Source organism: Drosophila erecta, unplaced genomic scaffold, assembly GCF_003286155.1.
Source record: "Drosophila erecta strain 14021-0224.00,06,07 unplaced genomic scaffold, DereRS2 tig00000092-arrow-pilon, whole genome shotgun sequence".
NCBI classification, from domain to species: domain Eukaryota; kingdom Metazoa; phylum Arthropoda; class Insecta; order Diptera; family Drosophilidae; genus Drosophila; species Drosophila erecta.
Genome location: NW_020825207.1, coordinates 10,575,233 through 10,593,665, shown reverse-complemented (window position 1 = coordinate 10,593,665; position 18,433 = coordinate 10,575,233). Strand labels below are relative to the sequence as shown.

At 48.2% G+C, this 18,433-nt stretch overlaps 6 protein-coding genes across 10 annotated transcripts; 2 read left to right on the top strand and 4 right to left on the bottom strand.

Annotated features, from left to right (window-relative positions):
• Positions 1-381: 381 nt before the first annotated feature.
• LOC6548083 (pyridoxal phosphate phosphatase) lies at positions 382-1,735 on the top strand. Its single transcript, XM_001975138.3, has 2 exons — positions 382-1,194; positions 1,246-1,735. Exons 1-2 carry the CDS (start codon positions 452-454, stop codon positions 1,445-1,447), a joined length of 945 nt encoding a protein of 314 aa, XP_001975174.1. The 5' UTR covers positions 382-451; the 3' UTR covers positions 1,448-1,735.
• A 47-nt stretch (positions 1,736-1,782) lies between these two features.
• LOC6548084 (potential E3 ubiquitin-protein ligase ariadne-2) lies at positions 1,783-6,187 on the top strand. The gene is made up of 3 exons (XM_001975139.3): positions 1,783-2,534; positions 3,936-5,245; positions 5,306-6,187. The coding sequence occupies exons 1-3, from the start codon at positions 2,456-2,458 to the stop codon at positions 5,450-5,452; spliced, it is 1,536 nt and encodes a 511-aa protein (XP_001975175.1). The 5' UTR covers positions 1,783-2,455; the 3' UTR covers positions 5,453-6,187.
• Positions 6,188-6,459: 272 nt separating this feature from the next.
• On the bottom strand, positions 6,460-7,615 carry LOC6548019. The gene is made up of 2 exons (XM_001975140.3): positions 7,157-7,615; positions 6,460-7,103 (listed from the first exon to the last, which is right to left on the bottom strand). The coding sequence occupies exons 1-2, from the start codon at positions 7,514-7,516 to the stop codon at positions 6,636-6,638; spliced, it is 828 nt and encodes a 275-aa protein (XP_001975176.1). The 5' UTR covers positions 7,517-7,615; the 3' UTR covers positions 6,460-6,635.
• LOC6548020 (solute carrier organic anion transporter family member 4A1) lies at positions 7,542-10,013 on the bottom strand. Of its 2 annotated transcripts, XM_026980399.1 has the most exons (7): positions 9,791-9,972; positions 9,507-9,736; positions 9,136-9,450; positions 8,237-9,078; positions 7,870-8,180; positions 7,634-7,814; positions 7,542-7,576 (listed from the first exon to the last, which is right to left on the bottom strand). In XM_026980399.1, exons 1-6 carry the CDS (start codon positions 9,970-9,972, stop codon positions 7,637-7,639), a joined length of 2,058 nt encoding a protein of 685 aa, XP_026836200.1. In that variant the 3' UTR covers positions 7,542-7,576; positions 7,634-7,636. The 2 variants fall into 2 exon arrangements, with proteins under 2 accessions (XP_026836200.1, XP_001975177.1); XM_001975141.3 differs by lacking the exon at positions 7,542-7,576 and having other exon boundaries at positions 7,580-7,814; positions 9,791-10,013.
• Positions 10,014-10,138: 125 nt separating this feature from the next.
• Positions 10,139-12,522, bottom strand: LOC6548021 (solute carrier organic anion transporter family member 5A1). The gene is made up of 5 exons (XM_001975142.3): positions 12,387-12,522; positions 12,105-12,334; positions 11,719-12,045; positions 10,492-11,659; positions 10,139-10,435 (listed from the first exon to the last, which is right to left on the bottom strand). Exons 1-5 carry the CDS (start codon positions 12,503-12,505, stop codon positions 10,255-10,257), a joined length of 2,025 nt encoding a protein of 674 aa, XP_001975178.3. The 5' UTR covers positions 12,506-12,522; the 3' UTR covers positions 10,139-10,254.
• A 196-nt stretch (positions 12,523-12,718) lies between these two features.
• On the bottom strand, positions 12,719-18,101 carry LOC6548022 (solute carrier organic anion transporter family member 4A1). 4 transcript variants are annotated; one of them, XM_026980910.1, is made up of 7 exons: positions 18,083-18,101; positions 15,642-16,429; positions 15,351-15,580; positions 14,956-15,288; positions 13,585-14,447; positions 13,072-13,523; positions 12,719-13,016 (listed from the first exon to the last, which is right to left on the bottom strand). In XM_026980910.1, the coding sequence occupies exons 2-7, from the start codon at positions 15,959-15,961 to the stop codon at positions 12,842-12,844; spliced, it is 2,373 nt and encodes a 790-aa protein (XP_026836711.1). In that variant the 5' UTR covers positions 15,962-16,429; positions 18,083-18,101; the 3' UTR covers positions 12,719-12,841. The 4 variants fall into 4 exon arrangements, with proteins under 4 accessions (XP_026836711.1, XP_026836709.1, XP_001975179.1 ...); XM_026980908.1 differs by lacking the exon at positions 18,083-18,101 and adding an exon at positions 17,408-17,610; XM_001975143.3 differs by lacking the exon at positions 18,083-18,101 and adding an exon at positions 17,090-17,397.
• Positions 18,102-18,433: the final 332 nt, after the last annotated feature.

Genomic DNA, 18,433 nt, shown 5'->3' with positions numbered 1-18,433 from the left:
CCATTTTTCCTTAATCTAAAACTTATTAAAAACCGTATCTCTCGATTCTTTAATATCTATGATTCGACCTTTGTTACGTCAAAAGCTCAAATGCGTTGCCCATTTGTCTAGCTCATGATCCCCAAAATAGTAAACTCACCTGTGCAAAGAATTTACCCAGCATTCTGAACCACTTCAGTCACGTTTGGGGTTATATACTATGATCCTAATCTTAGGAGAACGTGTAGCCGCTTTTGCGTTTTCACTATGGGAGGCATTTTCGACCACATCTTGTGGCAGAAGATTTTTTAGGATAAAAACTAATTTATTATCAGTTTAGTTTTGCCAAATTAAGTTCTGCATTCTTCTGCCTCTTTTACGATAAATATGGAACTTTCAAGCTTTGCACATAATGTCATAAATAACTGAAAATTTTAATATTTCGCATTCTAAATTAAGCCAAAATTATATTATGTTTAGGCGCAGTCTAAGCCATCTGGACAAGCTTCCGAAGGCGAAGGTGGCCGAATGGCTGGCCGGGATCGACACCATTATATGCAGAACGGATGGGGTCCTGTGGCAGGAGAATGTCCTCATTGAGGGGTCCGTAGAGGCGTTCAATGCCATCATTTCAAAGGGAAAGCGGTGCCTCATAGCCACCAACGAGAGCTGTCTCACAAACAAGGATCTGTTTCACAAGGCCAAGGGCCTGGGCTTCAATGTCAAGGAGCAGGACATCCTCAGTTCATCGGGTGCCGTATCGAGCTACCTTAGCGACCGAAAGTTCAAGAAAAAGGTCCTCGTATTGGGTGGGGACGGCATCCGCAAAGATCTGGAAGAGGCGGGCTTCTGTTCCGTGGTGAACGATCTAGAGCCAAATGACCAGGAAAAAATCGATTTCGTCAGGACCTTAGTTCTCGATCCGGATGTAGGAGCTGTTTTGGTGGCCAGAGACGACAACATGAAAGCGAACGAGTTGCTTGTGGCCTGCAACTATCTTCAAAGTCCCAAAGTCTTGTTCCTTACCACTGGCATAGATGGATTCCAGCCATTTGGAAAAAAGAGGATCCCAGATGCTGGATCTTTAGCTAATGCCATCGAGATAATTGTACTACGGAAGCCTACCGTTTTGGGCAAACCAAATCCCCGAATTTTAGGCAATTTAATGAAGTCTGGCGAAATGAAGCCGGAAAAGACGCTTGTCATTGGAAACTCGTAAGTGCGCGGACTAGTTTGACTGATGATCAAATTTTTTCTTTTCTTTAGGCTAAGAACGGACATTTTATTTGCAAGTATATGTGGTTTCCAATCATTATTGGTGGGCTGCGATAGCGGAGCTTTGGAAGAAGCCGAGAAAATTAAAAAAGACGGAAATGAGAAGAAAATGAAACTCGTTCCAGATGCTTTTCTGTCCAGTCTTGCTCCTCTTATGGAGTATTTATGCATCTCGGTAAAGTCGGGCAAGTAAAGGGATAAGGCGACCAAAAATTAATTTAGATCATATTCAAAATTCAAAGTAAGGCGCCCAAAGCTGAACAGCTGTTTGTTTCTTAACAGCCCCGGTCTTAAAATATATCGATAGGGGCTTTTGGCACAATTCGTGAGTCAGTTTTATCAGTATTTTTATAATATTTGATTTTTAAAAATTGTACTTTTCAAAAAAATTGGCCTTTGAAGCAAAAGGCCCACTTTTGTGAATAATAATAGCTTCCCTTCAACATGCGAAGAAAAAAGTTTATAAAGAGAAATAAAAACATAAATTAATTCAGTTGTTGGTATCTTTTTGGTATATAATTCGATTGCTTTATGGTCGCACTTCAAGAAGAAGACTTTTGGAACATCGAACTATCGAAGAACGATAGGCCCCGATAGGTTCGGACAAGACAAAGAACAAAATGTTCTCTGCAAAAGCTGTGCTCGTATAAAAACGCAGAAAGTCAGTGCATTTTGTGCATTGTCAGTGGTGCATAATATTGTTCTATAAATAGCGAAAAATGAAAATAAACTGCAGGCGAAATAGGAGAAACACCTTGAGTTGAGTGCAACGGCTGTGCGAGTGTGTGTGCGTGAGAGCGAGAGTGCGCTCGTGTGTGTGTGTACACATGCATGTGGATAAACGAAAATAAAACAAGGGACCGCCCCCCGCCGAAGAATAGCCACCCCGCAAAGTTCATCACCCTACCCAGAATCGGTGGCACTGCATCGCGCTAAATCGGCCACTTTCCATTATCCGCATCCACCACCCCTCCCTCTTCCTTGGTCCTTCATCCACCTCCTGGGAAAACAACAACAGCAACCACCAGCGCCCTTGCAACAACTGTTACAAAAGAGCAAGAGAGAAGACACCCCGCACTCATACATAATCACAGGCACACACACACACACACGCAAGCGAAGAGTGTCCTCGCCAGAAACTCGAACTCCCAACCAAACATCCCGAATCTGAGGCCCAAATCTCAAGCGCCAATCCGCCGGAATGGACTCGGACATCGAAATGGATATGGAATCGGACAACGACGGGGAGTACGACGACGACTACGACTACTACAACACAGGTGAGTGGAAACTAGTGCCTGATCTAGAGGGGCAATTCCCCCTGACAACAATCAGCCATCGATTTAACTGAGGCCAAATTAGGGGTACGAGTGTATCTGTGAGGAAGCTCACACACACACGACACACACACACATGTCGGGTACTCGGTTTTGGTTATTCACCTTTTTGGAAGGAGGCCCGCAAGACCAGGGAATTTGCATTCAGCACTTGACATTCGCCTTGGGTTCCACGACCAAGCCCCACGCCCCCCATTCGATCTCCGCCCTTCTTCGCTGACCATGGAGCTGAAATTATGGAATTGAACTTGAAACCAACACTCACGCACGTAGCTGCACGGCGAGAAAAAGTGTATGATCCGATTTTAAAAAGTATTGTTTGAAAAGTTCAAAAATCAAATAATTACATTTCCAAAAGCAATTAAATAGTTGAAGAATGAGTAAAACATTAACTTTGAATTCTTGATGTTTTAGTCAAAAAAACCCTTAAATGTAAATCAAAATTGTACTTAAACGGTATCTTATATAAGAATTTGCATTCGATTTGATTTCTCTCAGTGCATGGGCAAGTACAATTGGTAGTTGCGAGTTGGGACTGATTGCGAGGCTTGTGTTTTGTGGCTGGCTTCATTATTGCCCGCCACTCTGCTCACACGCTTCGTAGCTCCACAACCCACACAAGCACAAGCACACACACAACACACACCACACGCACACCATCTCAGGTGCGTGCTCAAGTACGCAGTTGCATTCTGTTGTGTGCCGCTGTTCCGTCAACTCGGTCTCCGCTTCTTGACCTGTCCCTTATTGTTACGACCTGGCCAAGACGCCCCCTAACTCAACCTTCAATCGGATACCTCATATCGGTAACATCGCAACGTCGAGCATTTCTATGGCAGCCTTGTCGTGCGGTTGTTTTCTTAAATTAGCCAATGTGACTAACAAAATGCCAACGTGATTACCAGCCACATGCACTGTAATCTCTTCTGATCCATAAATTTCGGATTAAAATAATGCTAATAGCGTTTCGTAGGTATGAAAAGCCGTCATTCCCAATCTACTTAAATCTACCATTACTTAACTTACAAAAAAAAAAAAAAAATCCATAGCCTCTGTAACTCCGGAACCAGTTTTGCACAGTAAGGGATTAAAGTGCCTGTTTGTACGTAACTGCAACGCTAACTCAAGGTTCGTTAGAAATCCACCCTTGCTCTGTTATGCACTACGTTAAGTAAGCAAAGTCTAATGTGGGTTTTAAATGCAATCAGATATCTTAAATCACCAAAAAAGGGGCTTAAGCATAAAGAGTTTATGCTTTACAGAAGTTATAGAATCTATTCATATTTTATTACTTGTATTACTACTTTGGATTTATATCCTCACTGATATGCTATTCTTCTTCAGGCGAGGACTGCGACGTAGAGCGCCTAGATCCGAAACGGGCCGACCCGGAGTACTTTGAGTACGAGTGCCTAACCGTCGAGGACATCGAGAAGCTGCTGAATGAACGCGTGGAGAAGCTGAACACCATCCTGCAGATCACACCCTCGCTGGCCAAGGTGCTGCTGCTGGAGCACCAGTGGAACAATGTGGCCGTAGCGGAGAAGTACCGCCAGGACGCCAATGCGCTGCTGGTGACGGCGCGAATCAAGCCGCCTTCGGTGGCTGTGACGGACACGGCTTCGACGAGTGCAGCAGCGGCGGCGGCCAGTGCCCAACTGCTGCGACTGGGGAGCAGCGGGTACAAGACGACAGCATCGGCGGCGCCACAGTACCGCAGCCAGATGTGCCCCGTTTGTGCCAGCTCGCAGCTGGGGGATAAGTTCTACAGCCTGGCGTGTGGGCACTCGTTTTGCAAGGACTGCTGGACCATATACTTCGAGACGCAGATCTTCCAGGGAATCTCCACGCAGATCGGCTGCATGGCGCAGATGTGCAATGTTAGAGTGCCCGAGGACTTGGTGCTGACGCTGGTCACACGACCCGTGATGCGGGACAAGTACCAGCAATTTGCGTTCAAGGATTACGTGAAATCACACCCGGAACTGCGCTTCTGCCCCGGGCCCAACTGCCAGATAATAGTGCAATCATCGGAGATCTCCGCCAAACGTGCCATTTGCAAGGCTTGCCACACGGGCTTCTGCTTCCGGTGCGGCATGGACTACCACGCGCCCACCGACTGCCAGGTGATCAAGAAGTGGCTGACCAAGTGCGCCGACGACAGCGAAACGGCCAACTACATCAGCGCCCACACCAAAGACTGCCCCAAGTGTCACATCTGCATCGAGAAGAACGGCGGCTGCAACCACATGCAGTGCTTCAACTGCAAGCACGACTTCTGCTGGATGTGCCTGGGCGACTGGAAGACGCACGGCTCAGAGTACTACGAGTGCTCCCGCTACAAGGACAACCCCAACATTGCCAACGAGTCGGTGCATGTGCAGGCGCGCGAGGCGCTGAAGAAGTACCTACACTACTACGAGCGCTGGGAGAACCACTCCAAGTCCCTGAAACTCGAGCAGCAGACGATCGACCGGCTGCGCCAGCGGATCAACTCGAAGGTGATGAACGGCAGCGGCACCTGGATCGACTGGCAATACCTCTTCAACGCGGCGGCACTGCTGGCCAAGTGTCGATACACGCTGCAGTACACCTATCCGTACGCCTACTACATGGAGGCCGGTTCGCGGAAGAATCTCTTTGAGTACCAGCAGGTGAGTCGCAGCGTGGCTATTCTTCAATTGCTTGCCCAATAAAATGATAATTCCTTGCAGGCACAACTGGAGGCCGAGATCGAGAACTTGTCGTGGAAGATAGAGCGCGCCGAGACAACGGACCTGGGTGATCTCGAGAATCAAATGGACATCGCTGAAAAGCGCCGCACCACGCTACTGAAAGACTTCTTCCCAGTGGACGCATAGGCTTCCGTCGAGCTTCCACGGCCACCAGAACGGACAGCCGGTCTTGTTTAGCACAAAAACCCTTTGATTGACTGCTGACAGGTCGACGTGACGCGACAGTATAGAGACGCTTATTTAAATTAAATTATACACATATTTACATGTATCCATCTAGCAGTAGGCCCAACGACATGTAGCTAATTTTTAAATTAAACTAATAATCAAGTGCATATAGACTAGATAACGTAGCATAGAGCATAGTCGACTACTCGAAGTATAATAACTATAGTTGTGACATTCGAAATCACTCAAAATGATCGGTGTAACTGCAATACAACGCCTTGCGCAGAATGTTAACGATATACAGTAGCTATAGCTAAAGCCCTAGCCATAGCGATACCGGTAGCTATACCATAACTATAAAATTAAATTTAAATCTAGCAACTGACTAACTGACAAACCAGACGCATTTCAGTGGCCAAGTGTTCCAACAGTTTTCCAAAAACTAGCCCAAACGACCCGATGAAATGCAGAAACAGAAAGAATTCTAAATGTATAGCGCCGCAAGTGAAGCAATTATAGATCAAAGACCGCCTAAACAGATCGGCTCATCGGTTAGATCCTAAGTTTTAAATCTTGTATTAGCCCCGCGTAAGCAGCATCAAGTATTCGCAATCTGTATCTCGTAGCTAAGCGCAGCACATCAATCGAACGCAAAAGTCTTGATTAATAACGAAGCTAGATACTCCCCGTCCCCGAACCCGTTCCTTTTGATTCTCACTCGATTCTCGATTAAAGTTGTAAGCTGAATCATAAATTATATTCTAGGATTACGCTATGTATGTATGCTTATGCGACTGAATTTGAATTAAATTTACACTAGATATACAACTACACTATTCAGCTCACTTTTTGATTGGACTGTGGGCTTTAAGCTTGCGAATGGGACCCCGTGCTTAAAGCTCTGCAGAAGCCCATACCAAGCTTGGACTGAGTGTTTTTAAGCTAAGCTTTCACTCAAGCTTGAGTGTTTGTTTGACTTGCTTTTGAGTCGAGTTTATTTCTAATTTTCCGATTCTTATTTACTAAGGCTTACTATGTGGCTTTTATTGAGTGAGTGTACGGGCTATATTCAAACTCATCCCTCTCGATTTCGATGGTGTTCAGATCGGATGTGCTTAGTCAGTTTTCGATGTTGTTGCTATCACTTTGAACCCTTCTTTTTCTTGCCGCCCACGGAACTCTTTCTGGTGCTCCTCCGGCTCTTTCGGCTCTTCCGGCTCTTTCTGGTACTCATCCTAGCATCCTGCGGCAAAGGTGGCTTCTCCTTCGCAACTTGGCTGGCCAGGGTGAACAACCGACACTCGGAGTGCTCCTTTAGCACACTGTTGGCGAACTTCTTCGCTCCCGATATCTTGGTCACCCTCACGTTGTTCATGTTGTCCACCTTCATGGCGGGGTAGACCTCCACTTCGCAGCAGTTCTTGATCAGCAGCAGGTCGCTGTTGTTTGTGATGGGATACCGGTAGTAGAGCTCATTTCCGCAGTCCAGGCAATTCTTTTTCATACGTCTCAGCTGGAATTTCATGGGGAAGCAGCGACCTACCATGGTGTTATTGTCCAGGATAACCGAATGTTTATATGTGGGCTTGGGAAGTGGTCGCTTGGTCCACTGTGGGATGGGAGTTTTTAGTCGGAAATTGTTACCCTTGAATGGTTACATACCTCATTCAGGTGCAAATAGGTTTTAAGCGGCCGGCATTGCGCCGAGCAAAGATTAGGGTGCAGATTCTGCTCCTGGGCCACGCACATGGTGCAGCATCGCAGCTTGTCCTTGTCGGACTCGAGGAGCGGACGTCCCTTGCTGCACTCCGCCCGGATGTTGATCTCCTGGCGCACAGGTCCGTCCGGCTCAATGACCGCCTTAACAACATCCGCCTGGGGCGCAACATCGTCCGCTGCTGTAGGCGCTGATATCCTGTAGTCGATGCATGGTCCGCAGGTGGACTCAAAGCACTTCCTGCATGGGCCGTCCACCCAATTTTTTTGAATCCACCGCCTACAACTAGTCTCCGGAGCGGACATTTTGAAGGCCAACGATTTTTTTTAGCCGGAACAGGAGTAATTTTGAAATGACATAGAAAACTGTGAAAAATTGAAGCTCCACTCAAAGCTCGTTTATTTAGCTTAACAAATAGTTACATTTTAGTTCTCCTGTGGACTTGAATCAATGGTTTTCATTTCAACCTCCGTGTCCTTTAAACTGTCCTTAGCTGACTCTTCATCATCAAAAATCTTAAGATCCTTGACATGATACCACACTGCAATATTCAGGAAACCGCCTAGAAGTATAAAAAATGCGGCCGAAAGATTTAAGGCATATCTGAAATGAAAACAGGATTACTAAGTTTTAGATTTGAGCCAATATGAGGACTCACCTCAAGGATTTCGTGTCATAGAGCCAGCAGTTTCCCTTGTTGGAGCAGGTCTTGCCCCACACCAAACAGTAGTTGTCTATCAGCCAACCGAAGAATACCGGACTGGGGATGAAGCTCAGCAGAGCAGCCACCATGGAACCCAATCCCAGGGCGAAGGTCTTCTGCTCCGGAGGCATGCAACGCAGGGCGATGAGCAGGTTCGTCGATTTACTAGAGGCGCCCACCAGTTTCAGGAAGCACATTACAGCCACAAAGATAAGGAACTCATTAAAGCAGTCGACTGGACAGGTTCCATCCACAGCAAACTGGGACTGAAAATAAGGAATTATATAAAAGGAATAGCCAATGACCAGAGTGATCCAGCCACCTCTGCTTCAGGGGGCAAGCTTGTGGAGCCCAGGCACAGGCACCCTGTGTAAATGGTCCTTCCCAGTGCATCCTGCGTCCTTTTCGAACATCCCGCATGGCAGGCCGAGATGAAGGTGATGTTGTCCGGACTGCAAACGGGAGCATAGTGCACGTAGTCGCAGTGACAGGAGGCACTGCAGCTGTTCCCGGTGGACAGGGTGGTCAGGCTATTCAGCCTGTCGCTTCCTTCACATCCGATTGCAACATAGCACAGGATGCCGGCCACCGTCACAAAGTCCACAATGGCATTCCAGGCGGCCATGGCCCTGGCACTCGGCTTGTACTTGGAGATCGCGTATCCCGAGATGAGGACTCCCGCGGCAGAGAATCCCAGAGCCACTGTTCCCGTGGCCATGGTCGCCATGGCCGCCGATTGTCTATACTGGGTTTCGATGTACTTGGGAGTGAATATCCAGTAGGCCATGTAGCCAAAGAAGTAGAGTATGGATGCCATTGTGTTGTAGACATACACCTTGTTTTTCGTGAGTTTCCTGACTGTCTGCATCATGTCACCAAAGGATCGCTCATTCAGGGGCAGTGACTGCCTCCGTTCAGTCTGCTTCAGTTGAAGGCGTCTCTTCCTCGAACTGGGCAGCTCCTTGGGGAACATGAACAGCAGAATGGCCGAGACCAAGGTCATTCCAGCCAGGACCAGCCAGCCCAGCCACCAGGCGCCCAACCAGCGGGGATCATCCCGCCCGATCAGCGGCTCCAATGTAGGTTCAATGTACAGGCGCAGGCAAAGCGCAGCTAATGAGTAACCAATAACTGGACCCAGCATCCTCAAGAAGGTGGACATGCCTAGTGAAGTTCAAGTATTGGATACCTTTACAAACACTCGTACAGTGCTTTACTTACTCAGCATGGCTGGGGTCCTGGACTTGCTGGCATTGTCGTCCATGTAGGCTATGCCCAGGGTATAGAAGAGTGCCTGACCCACTCCCGAGATTAGTTGGGCGGCAAACAGAAAGGCTTGGGGCACCCACTGACCCAGCTCCTCCTGGACACATCCTCCTGCAGTTGGCTGGCACAACTTCTTATCACGCTCCTGCGTGGCCAAAGTTTCATTGACCTGCCCGAATTCTCGGGTTAACTTGAGGGCATCCTCGCCAGCTCCGTAAAGAAAATGCAGGGAGCTCGTGAGCAGGCAAAAGGCCACCATGGTCAGGAACCCTAAATGGGACACCATCTTGTGTATTGGGACTCACGTGACACAGATCTCGACTCACCTATTCCCATCCAGCGGGGTCGATGCCTATGGCCGGCATAATAGCCCAGCATTGCAGCCGTTAGCATGGTACTGATATCGTTTCCCACCGAGATAATTCCGGACACCTTTGTGGGTATTTTGTAGCGCTTCTCCAAGGTCGTTATGGTGGCATTAAAGTAGGCAAAGGTCATTGCCATCACACAGCCAGCTAGCCCATATAGAATGACGTACATCTGCTCAGTGGCCAATCTGGAGAAAGGGTTTCTTAGGAATGGAGGCAATTGAGGATGCCATAGATTTCACCTTTGCATCGAGGGGCCCTTGAATATCCAAAAACCACAGTAAGTGTCTTTACCATCATCTGCTCCTTCCGTTTCATTTTCAGCAACAGATTTCTCAGCTTTATCCGATATTGCAAATGGCTCTTCAATGAAGGGCAATGTTTCACTGGTCTCCAGGGTTTCCTTTCGCCGCTGCTCTGTCATGTCTCAACTTTCACCTCCGAACAACTCGAACAAACTGACTCGACCCTAATCAGATCGCTCCGCAATACCCAACTGAGCTTCATGTGTTTGCCTTAGATCTTATCAAGTCTGTCAGATTAGACAGTGGGGATAGCGACAAGCGAAATTTCTATACTACGTATCAAAATAAGACTTTAAGAACTTTTAATTGACGGGGATTGCTTTCGTACCTTTTTCGAAAACTAAAATACACATAAAATACAGTAAATACAATACGGTAAAATACATTTTCAAACAAAGCTTTTATTTCCTAATGGTAGCATCTCTGGGCTTTTCCTTGAGCTCTATTCCATCAACCTGCTTGGTCTGCACAGCTTCTTCCTCTTCATCAAAGACTTTCATGTCCTTCGCATGATACCAGATCCCAATATTCCAGAAGCTGCCCAAGAAAACCAGAGAGGCGCTCACGAGATTCATGGTGTATCTGCAGGATAGCCAGCCTTAACTATTTGTCCACTTATCCCTTAGGGATGTACTCACCTCAGCGACTTTGTGTCGTATATCCAGCAGTTACCCTTGGAGCTGCAGGTCTTGCCCCAAACAAGACAATAGCTGTCCAGCATCCAACCAAAAATAATGGGACTAGGAATGAAGGTCAGCACGGCGAACACCATGCTGCTGAAACCCAAGGAGAAGGTTTTATCCGTTGAGGGCACGCATCTCAGGGTTAAGAGCAGATTACTCGATCTCCCAGTGGCGCCCACGAACTTAAGGAAGCACATGATGGCCAGGAAGATGATGAACTGCTTGTCGCAGTCCACCGGACAGGCTCCATCCATTGCGATCTGCGCCTGGGACGCCAGAGAAGTGACATTGGGCAGAGAGGCCAGGCTGGAAAAGTTGCCGATGCACCGACAACCAGTGTAAATTGCCTTGCCCAGCGCATCGATGACCTTCTCGGTGCATCCCGCGTGGCAGGGGGATATAAAGGTGATATTTTCCGGACTGCACACAGGAGCATAGTAGACGTACTCGCAGTCACATGAGGCACTGCAGCTGTCACCGGTGGGCACGATGGACAGGGAATTAGCCCGATCACTGTCGTCGCAGCCCACCAGCACATAGAACAGCATTCCAGCCACTGTCAAGTAATCCACCACGAAGTTCCAGGCAGCCATTGCCCGCGCACTGGGCTTGTACTTGGAGATCACATATCCAGAGATCAGAATTCCTGCGGCAGAGAATCCCAGCGCCACGGTTCCTGTGACCAAGGTGGAAGTTGATGCCGACTGTCTGTACTGGATCTCAATGTATTTCGGTGTGAATATCCAGTACGGCATGTAGCCGAAACAGAACAGAATCGAGCCCATTATGTTGTACACATACACCTTGTTCGAGGCCAGTCGTTTCAGGGAGTCCAGCATGTCCTGAAAGGAGCGCTCCGCCAGCGGAATATCCTCATGGCCGTCAGCTTTCAAGCGCCTGGCCTTGGCAGTTGGCATTTCTTTGGGGAACATGCCCACAAACACTGCCGACATCATCAGGAAGATGGTGAGGAAAATCCAGCCCAGCCACCAAGCGCCCATCCAGCGCGGATCGTTTGTGGTGATCAGAGGCTTCTTGAATGGATCGATATACAGCCGCAGGCACAGGGAAACCATGGAGAAGCCCATAGCAGGTCCCAGCATACGCAGAAACGAGCTCCAGCCTTTAAGAAATATACAATGGAATTGAGACTGAAATGAGGACACCCACTTCATCCCATACTTATCATAGCTGGGATCTTGGCACTCGGGGAGTTGTCGTCCATGTAGGAGACACCTGGCGCGTAGAAGAGGGAACAGCCGATTCCACCTATAAACTGGGCAACGAAGAACAGCACTATGGGGGTGTAGTCCCCAACCTCTTCTATACAACTCGATTCCCTCTCATGGCACAGTGAGTCGTCCTTGTCGGTGATGCTCGTGTTTAGGGAAGCAGCAAAGGATTCGGGCATGCCGTATCCTTCTGTCAGCCGCAGGGCTTCATCGCCGGGCCCGTAGAAGAAGTGAGGGATCCACATGAGGAGGCAGAAAATGGCTATAATGACGAGGCCTAAAACAGCGCAAGGGATTGACTAGCTGCAGCAGGATCGACGGTTTGAGGCGTGTTACCCAATGCCACCCAGCGCGGGCGATGTCCTCGACTCGCGTAGTAACTCAGAAGGGCCGACGACAAAACAGTGCCTATATCATTGCCCACCGTAATGAGGCCCGATATCTTGGTGGGTATACTAAAGCGCTTCTCCATCGTCGTGATGGTTCCGGTGAAGTAGCTGAAGGCCATGGCCAGAAAGCAGCCAGCTATCCCGTACACAATCACGAACATGTGAGCAGTCGCAAATCTACACATCCAGGAGGCATTATAAAAACTCGAAAGTGCGCTGTATGATGTACCTCTGCAGGGCGGGGCCCCTGAAAATAGAGAAGCCACATGTGGTATCCGCAGAATTCCGCCTCTTCTCGGCTGCTTTGTCCTTCAGAAACGTGCTGGTTTCGATCGCTTCAGTGGCCATCTTGGTCGTTCCCTGTCGAGCTGCTATCAAAAACTGAATCCGCAACAAGCGGCAAGCTGCATACAATTAACTTGCATCTTGGGCTTAATAAAATAAGCTTTCAGATAATGAACGCGACCTTCGTGTTCGCTATTAAGTCCGTCTGAGTTTTATCTTACTAATCGGGATCTAGTGTTTAATTGTCAGCAATTACCATATGTGTACACACAGCTCTACTGTTGCAATACCGTTTATTATGGTACTGGACTCTACGTTGCAAATCACACATGGATGTTGACAAATCAAGGCACCAAGACTCTCACTCACACAGCACTTAGGAGTAATAATAACTTAGGACTAAATCTCTGTATTCTTCTCGTTGCTGGCCTCCTCCTCGTGCTGGACGATCTTCAGCTCCACCTCCTTGACGTCCTCGTCGAAGATTTTCAGATCCTTGGCGTAGTACCAGACCCCCAGATCGAAAACGGCGCCAATGGCAATAAAGACAGCTGCGGTGAAGTTTAGTGTGTACCTGAAGAGAAAGACGTTTTGCAGATGGATATTTGGGAACTTTATGGGGAGCTCACCTCATGGAAAGCGGATCGTAGAGCCAGCAGTTGCCCTTGTTTGTGCAGGTCTTACCCCACACCAAACAGACCCTATCGAAGACCCAGCCGAAGAATATGGGACTGGGAATGAAGGCCAGCATCGAGCACAGGGTCATTCCGAATCCCATGGCCGCCGTCTTGTCCTTCTCCGGCACACAGCGCACGGAGACCAGGAAGTTGGACGCCCTGCCGCTGGCTCCCACGAACTTCAGGCAACACATCACGGCCAAGAAGGCCACAAATTGCGTCCAACAGTTCACGGGACATGCACCGGGCTTCGCCTGACCATTCGCCAGAGCCTCCAACTGGCTCTGGCTAGAGGTGTTCTGGCTGAGCTCATCGTTACTCAAATCGAAGATGGTGAGGCGCTTGAATTGGGTCGTGGAGTTACCAGTTCCATCGCTGGGAATGCAGGAGCAATCGTAGAAGACCTGCCACAGGAATTGCCTGCTACATTCTTCCAAAAGCTTTCCAAGAACACCAATCACTTACCTTTTTGCCTTCAGAGTTGACGAGCAACTTCTTGCACCCAGCATGGCAGGCGGAGATGTAGGTCATGTTGTTCTCCCCGCAAACTGGCGAATACCGGACGTAGTCGCAGGAGCAGTCCGAGTTGCAGGTGGTGGTGTTGCCCGCCAGGGAGCTGTCGTGAATATTGACGATCACGGAACTCTCGTTTCCCGGACATCCGATGAACGCGTAGGCCAGGATTCCGGCAACCGTGAGGAAGCCCACGATCACGTTCCAAGCGGCCATATAGCGGGCCCTTGGCTTGTAGCGGGAGATGATGAAGCCGGAGAGGAGCACTCCTACGGCGGAGAAGGCCAGGGCCACTGTGCCGGTGACCATGGATGACGTGGCCGCCGACTGGCGATACTGAACCTCAATGTACTTGGGCGTGAATATCCAGTACGGCGTATAGCCCACCAGGTAGAAAATGCTCGAGAGTGTGTTGCACATGTAGGTCTTGTTGGTGATCAGGCGGCGGAAGGTCTTCAGCATGTCCTGGAAGGAGGCCTTCGCCTCCGCCGGACTCTTCTGATCCAGCTCCGCAGTTAGGCGTTCCTTCTCCGTACGCTTCACCGACAGTCGCTCCTTTTCCCGCCGGCGATTCTCCTCCACCTTCCGGCGGGCCACTGCCCTGGGCAGTTCCTTGGGAAACATGGAGAGAAAGACGCCGGAGAAGGAGAGCAGGCCGCCCATCACCAGCCAGCCCAGCCACCAGGCGCCCAGCCAGCGGGGATCCTTGTTGTTGATCACCGGATGCATCTGCGGTGCGATGTACAGGCGCAGGCAGAAGGAGGCCAGGGCATATCCAATGGCAGGACCCAGCATTCGCAGAAAGTACGAGAGACCTTAAAGTATATGTAAGCAATATTGCATGAAGATTGCAGCCTATTCTGCAGCTATGTTCATATGTGATTATCTTAGAGATAGCCGTATCTTTTGGGTTAGGAATACTGTGTGCTCATCATTTGTCTACTCGCTTATAAAATATTTTTACAAAGTCTGTAAGAACATGTTAAGCATACAACTCTATTAAAGTAAGCAAGTCTGTGTGGAGATATGTACACAGTGTTATAGAAAAAGTATCTAAGAAGTAAGTATCGTAAATATGTTACATCTATATGTTACATGTGCGTTCGATACGTTCTACTATGCCTCACACTTCATTGACAATTCATAGGCCTCTTTATCAGCCTAAAAAATACTCGCCACTTCTCCAGATAGTTGGGAAAAAAACAGAGTAAACACTCGGAGGCAAAACCGTTTAGATATTGCTTAGATAAACCTAAAAGTTCGTCCGAGCACAGCTTGTATCTTTTTGTTCCGGTTGGTTAGAACTGGTTTAGAGCTACTCACTCAGCAAAGCCGGTGTCTTGGACTTCTTAGTGTTATCGTCCATGTAGGACACTCCCAAGGTGTAGTAAAGGGATCCGCCAATGCCAGATATGAACTGCGCCACAAAGAGCAGCAGTTGGGGGGCAAAGTTTCCCTCGCCCACCTCGCACTCCGCTCCACCGCCACTCAGGCGGCAGAGGGTCTTGGAGCGCTGCTCCTCGATGGCATCCATGGTGGAATTTTCATCGGGCACGCCGCCAAACTCCGAGGTCAGAGCCAGTGCATCTTCGCCGGGGCCGTAGAGGAAGTGCGGTGCGGTGGTCAGGATGCAGAAGAAGACGATGGTGAGAAGACCTGCACAGTTATAAAAGTAAAATTAAACCTGATTATTAAGCCGAGTAACATATATATCTTACCAAAACCAATCCATCTCGGCCGATGGCCCTTTCCCGCGTAGTAGGCCAAAACCGCCGACACCAAGGTCTGGCTTATGTCATTTCCCACCGAGATAATACCCGTATTCTTCGAAGGTATCTTAAAGCGCTTCTCTATTGTGGTGATCGTGCCATTGAAGTAGGCATAAGTCATTGAAAAGATGCAGCCCACGATTCCGTAAAGTAAAACGTATGCAGTTTGATTGGCAAATCTACAACAGGGTTACAAATGAATCCATGATAATGTTGTGTATTCTAGATCTAAGATCTCACCTCTGGTAGAAAGTGCCCTTGAATATCCAGAAGCCACAGGTAACATTTTTCTCCAGCGGGGATTCCGCCAGCAGCTTGTTGATTTCCGCGGTCATGAGGCGGTCCTGCTCCGATTTCTGTTTCTTCTTTTTGGATTTTCCGGTCTTCGGAGCGGTCCCTCCGCCGTCCAGGTTGATTCCCGCGTCCGTTTCCCTGTCGTAGGCCTTTCCATTGTCCAGAAGCCTGGACTCGACGTCGGAATCGTCTCGGGTCTCCTGGCCCTCGTGGTTCCTGTCCAGTCTCTCGGCTCCCAGGCTGCTGGGATTCTCGCCCTGCACCATACTAGTTGCGGATCGACTCGGATTGCGATCGCACTTGGCACATTGGTTTCTTCCGGTTTCAGGTACCGAACTCACACACACGCACCACACACCACACACACACTAGTACTGCAGCAGAGTCTCTCGGAATACAAGTTATTTTTAATTTTCGCCAGATCTTTCGCGGCAATTAGCTGGCTTCGTGGGAGTATCCGGAGATCTAAAAGACAACCTGGCACGTGGATGGAAGCGGATCGAGTGGCATCATGTGGCTCCGGAGCCGCTGATCTTAACTGTATCGACGGACAGCCAGATACAGATAGACGCTCGAAAGATTTGGCCACAGATAGCGCGATCCGACAGTTTGCTGCAAATATTTTATCAAAATGTTATCTCGGTCCCGGCCTATCACTTTTCGTGGGACATAAAGCTAATCTTGGCGGGTTCGTGGGGCACGTTGATGTCCGCTCATGCTGCTTCTGTGGACGTCTGTAAAATTTACAATTTGTTTGCAGGTTGATTTCGGGTGGTAAAATAATAAAATAGACAGCTAAAGGGCGCTATAAGGCGGCTCCAGACGGAGGATGTGCAGCGGATGGCACCTATCTTAAAGCGCCAGTGATGCGGTGGGTTCCAAGGAACTGCAAGTTGTATACCAACCCCTGGTTAAACACCAGATGTGCGTGCTCATTGTTTTTGTTTTGGATTAGAGACGGGATCAATGTGGTGTGCTTAGTTACTTTTGCTATCTTTTGCCGAGCGCCAAATTAGTTTAGTCAGCGAGCTGGAGAGCGAATTCGTTTATTGTTGTCAGTCAGTCAGTCAGTCAGTCAGTCAGTCTGTCAGTCAGTCGCGAATGGGATTTTCTTCACACCCCCGCCGAATCTGTCGAGATCCCCAACCTGTGCTCTATTATTTAATGTGTACCCCCATGTGAGTGTGTGTGCGGAGCTTATGTGTCGCCACAATTCACTTAGCATATTTAAATTTATGCGCAGCTTATCACTTGAACTTTATCTTGATTGCGCTGTTCTTGATAAGTATTTGAATAGCAACTTTTTCCACAACTTCGCCCCTTGAACTTTCTTCGCTGCTTTCACACACAGTTCGGTATAATTTTTGTAATTTATTTGCCCTTGCATAACTTACGAGTGGGTACCATTAATTTGATTTGTTTTGTTTCGATCGCGCCTCTCGATTTTCCCAAGACGGTGCCTGCAAGACGATCTCAATTCGGACAAGACCGTAAACGAACTAAACTAAACTAATCTAAATGCAGCGTGTTGTGGTTGCTCCGCGAAATGCTCGCTCATCTCAGGAAGATTTCCCCTATATATTTCATTTGCCGAGCCCACTCAGAAAGCTTGGATTTGGATTTGGATTCGGATTCGGATTCGGTTTCGGATTCGGGTTCGGAATTGGGTTCTTGAGCTTCGTATTTTGACTGTGTCACTGACATCAACTCACCGTCAAAATAGTTGGTATCCATATGTATCCGAGTGTTTTTGTATAGCTACCCTTAAAGTCAAAGCAAAATATTCACTCTCCCAAATTGGCCACTCGCACTCGCATTCGAATCGGCGGCTGAGTGATAGTGAATGAAAGTGAAACCGTTGAGTAATGATGGGCATTTGCAAAGGGCATTCGTTTCCTATTCAGATCATTTTCGGTGCTGCGTAGTGGGCAGCAAAATCAATAGAGCGACAGAAAAAATTACATTTTTCCACACATTTTGGCTGCCCATTTAGGCATTTTAAACTGTCAAGGCATCAACTAAAACTGAGCCGCACGCTTTTTATGAAGCATTTCCACGAGGAAACAAATCGACAGCTCCAGCTAAACAGTTGCCAATTTGTGGTATTATATTATAGATACAGATATCCGAGGCCTGCGGTTGCCAGCGACATCAATCCATCCCCCAAGATATGAAGATGTTCAGTGCGGGGTATCGGGTTTCCCAGAAAGCTCCCTCTTATTTTTTAGATCGTAAACGATAAGCAATAAGCTATAAGCTGCACTATGCCAATGTTTTCCCCGACATCATTAACTTGAACTCAAAGTGCAATTACAGCGACCACATATGTGGGAGCCAATAGTAGCTTAAAAGTAATCCCAAGACATCACTTCCGGCAGAAAACATACATGTATATACTCGTACATATCCTTAAAGGGAACATCATATGTTTCGCGAGGGCAATAAAAATCAAAGGCATAATTTCATGATATCAATTGAGCGGCAATAAAACGCCAGCCCAAGCATGTTTATTATTATTTTTTATTATTATTTTCCACTTTCCCAGCACCAGCTGCCTTCTCGCTCGCTTTTCCGCTCCACTTCTAGCCGCGCGTGTGTATGCAAACAGGAGCAAGGAAAGCGGAAAACATGAGCAAATGTGACCGCGGCTCTTACGGGGGATTTCCATATACCACATAGGGCTCAGCATAAATAACAACAAATGAGCCAGTGCGCGAGAAAGGGAGGCAGATATTACA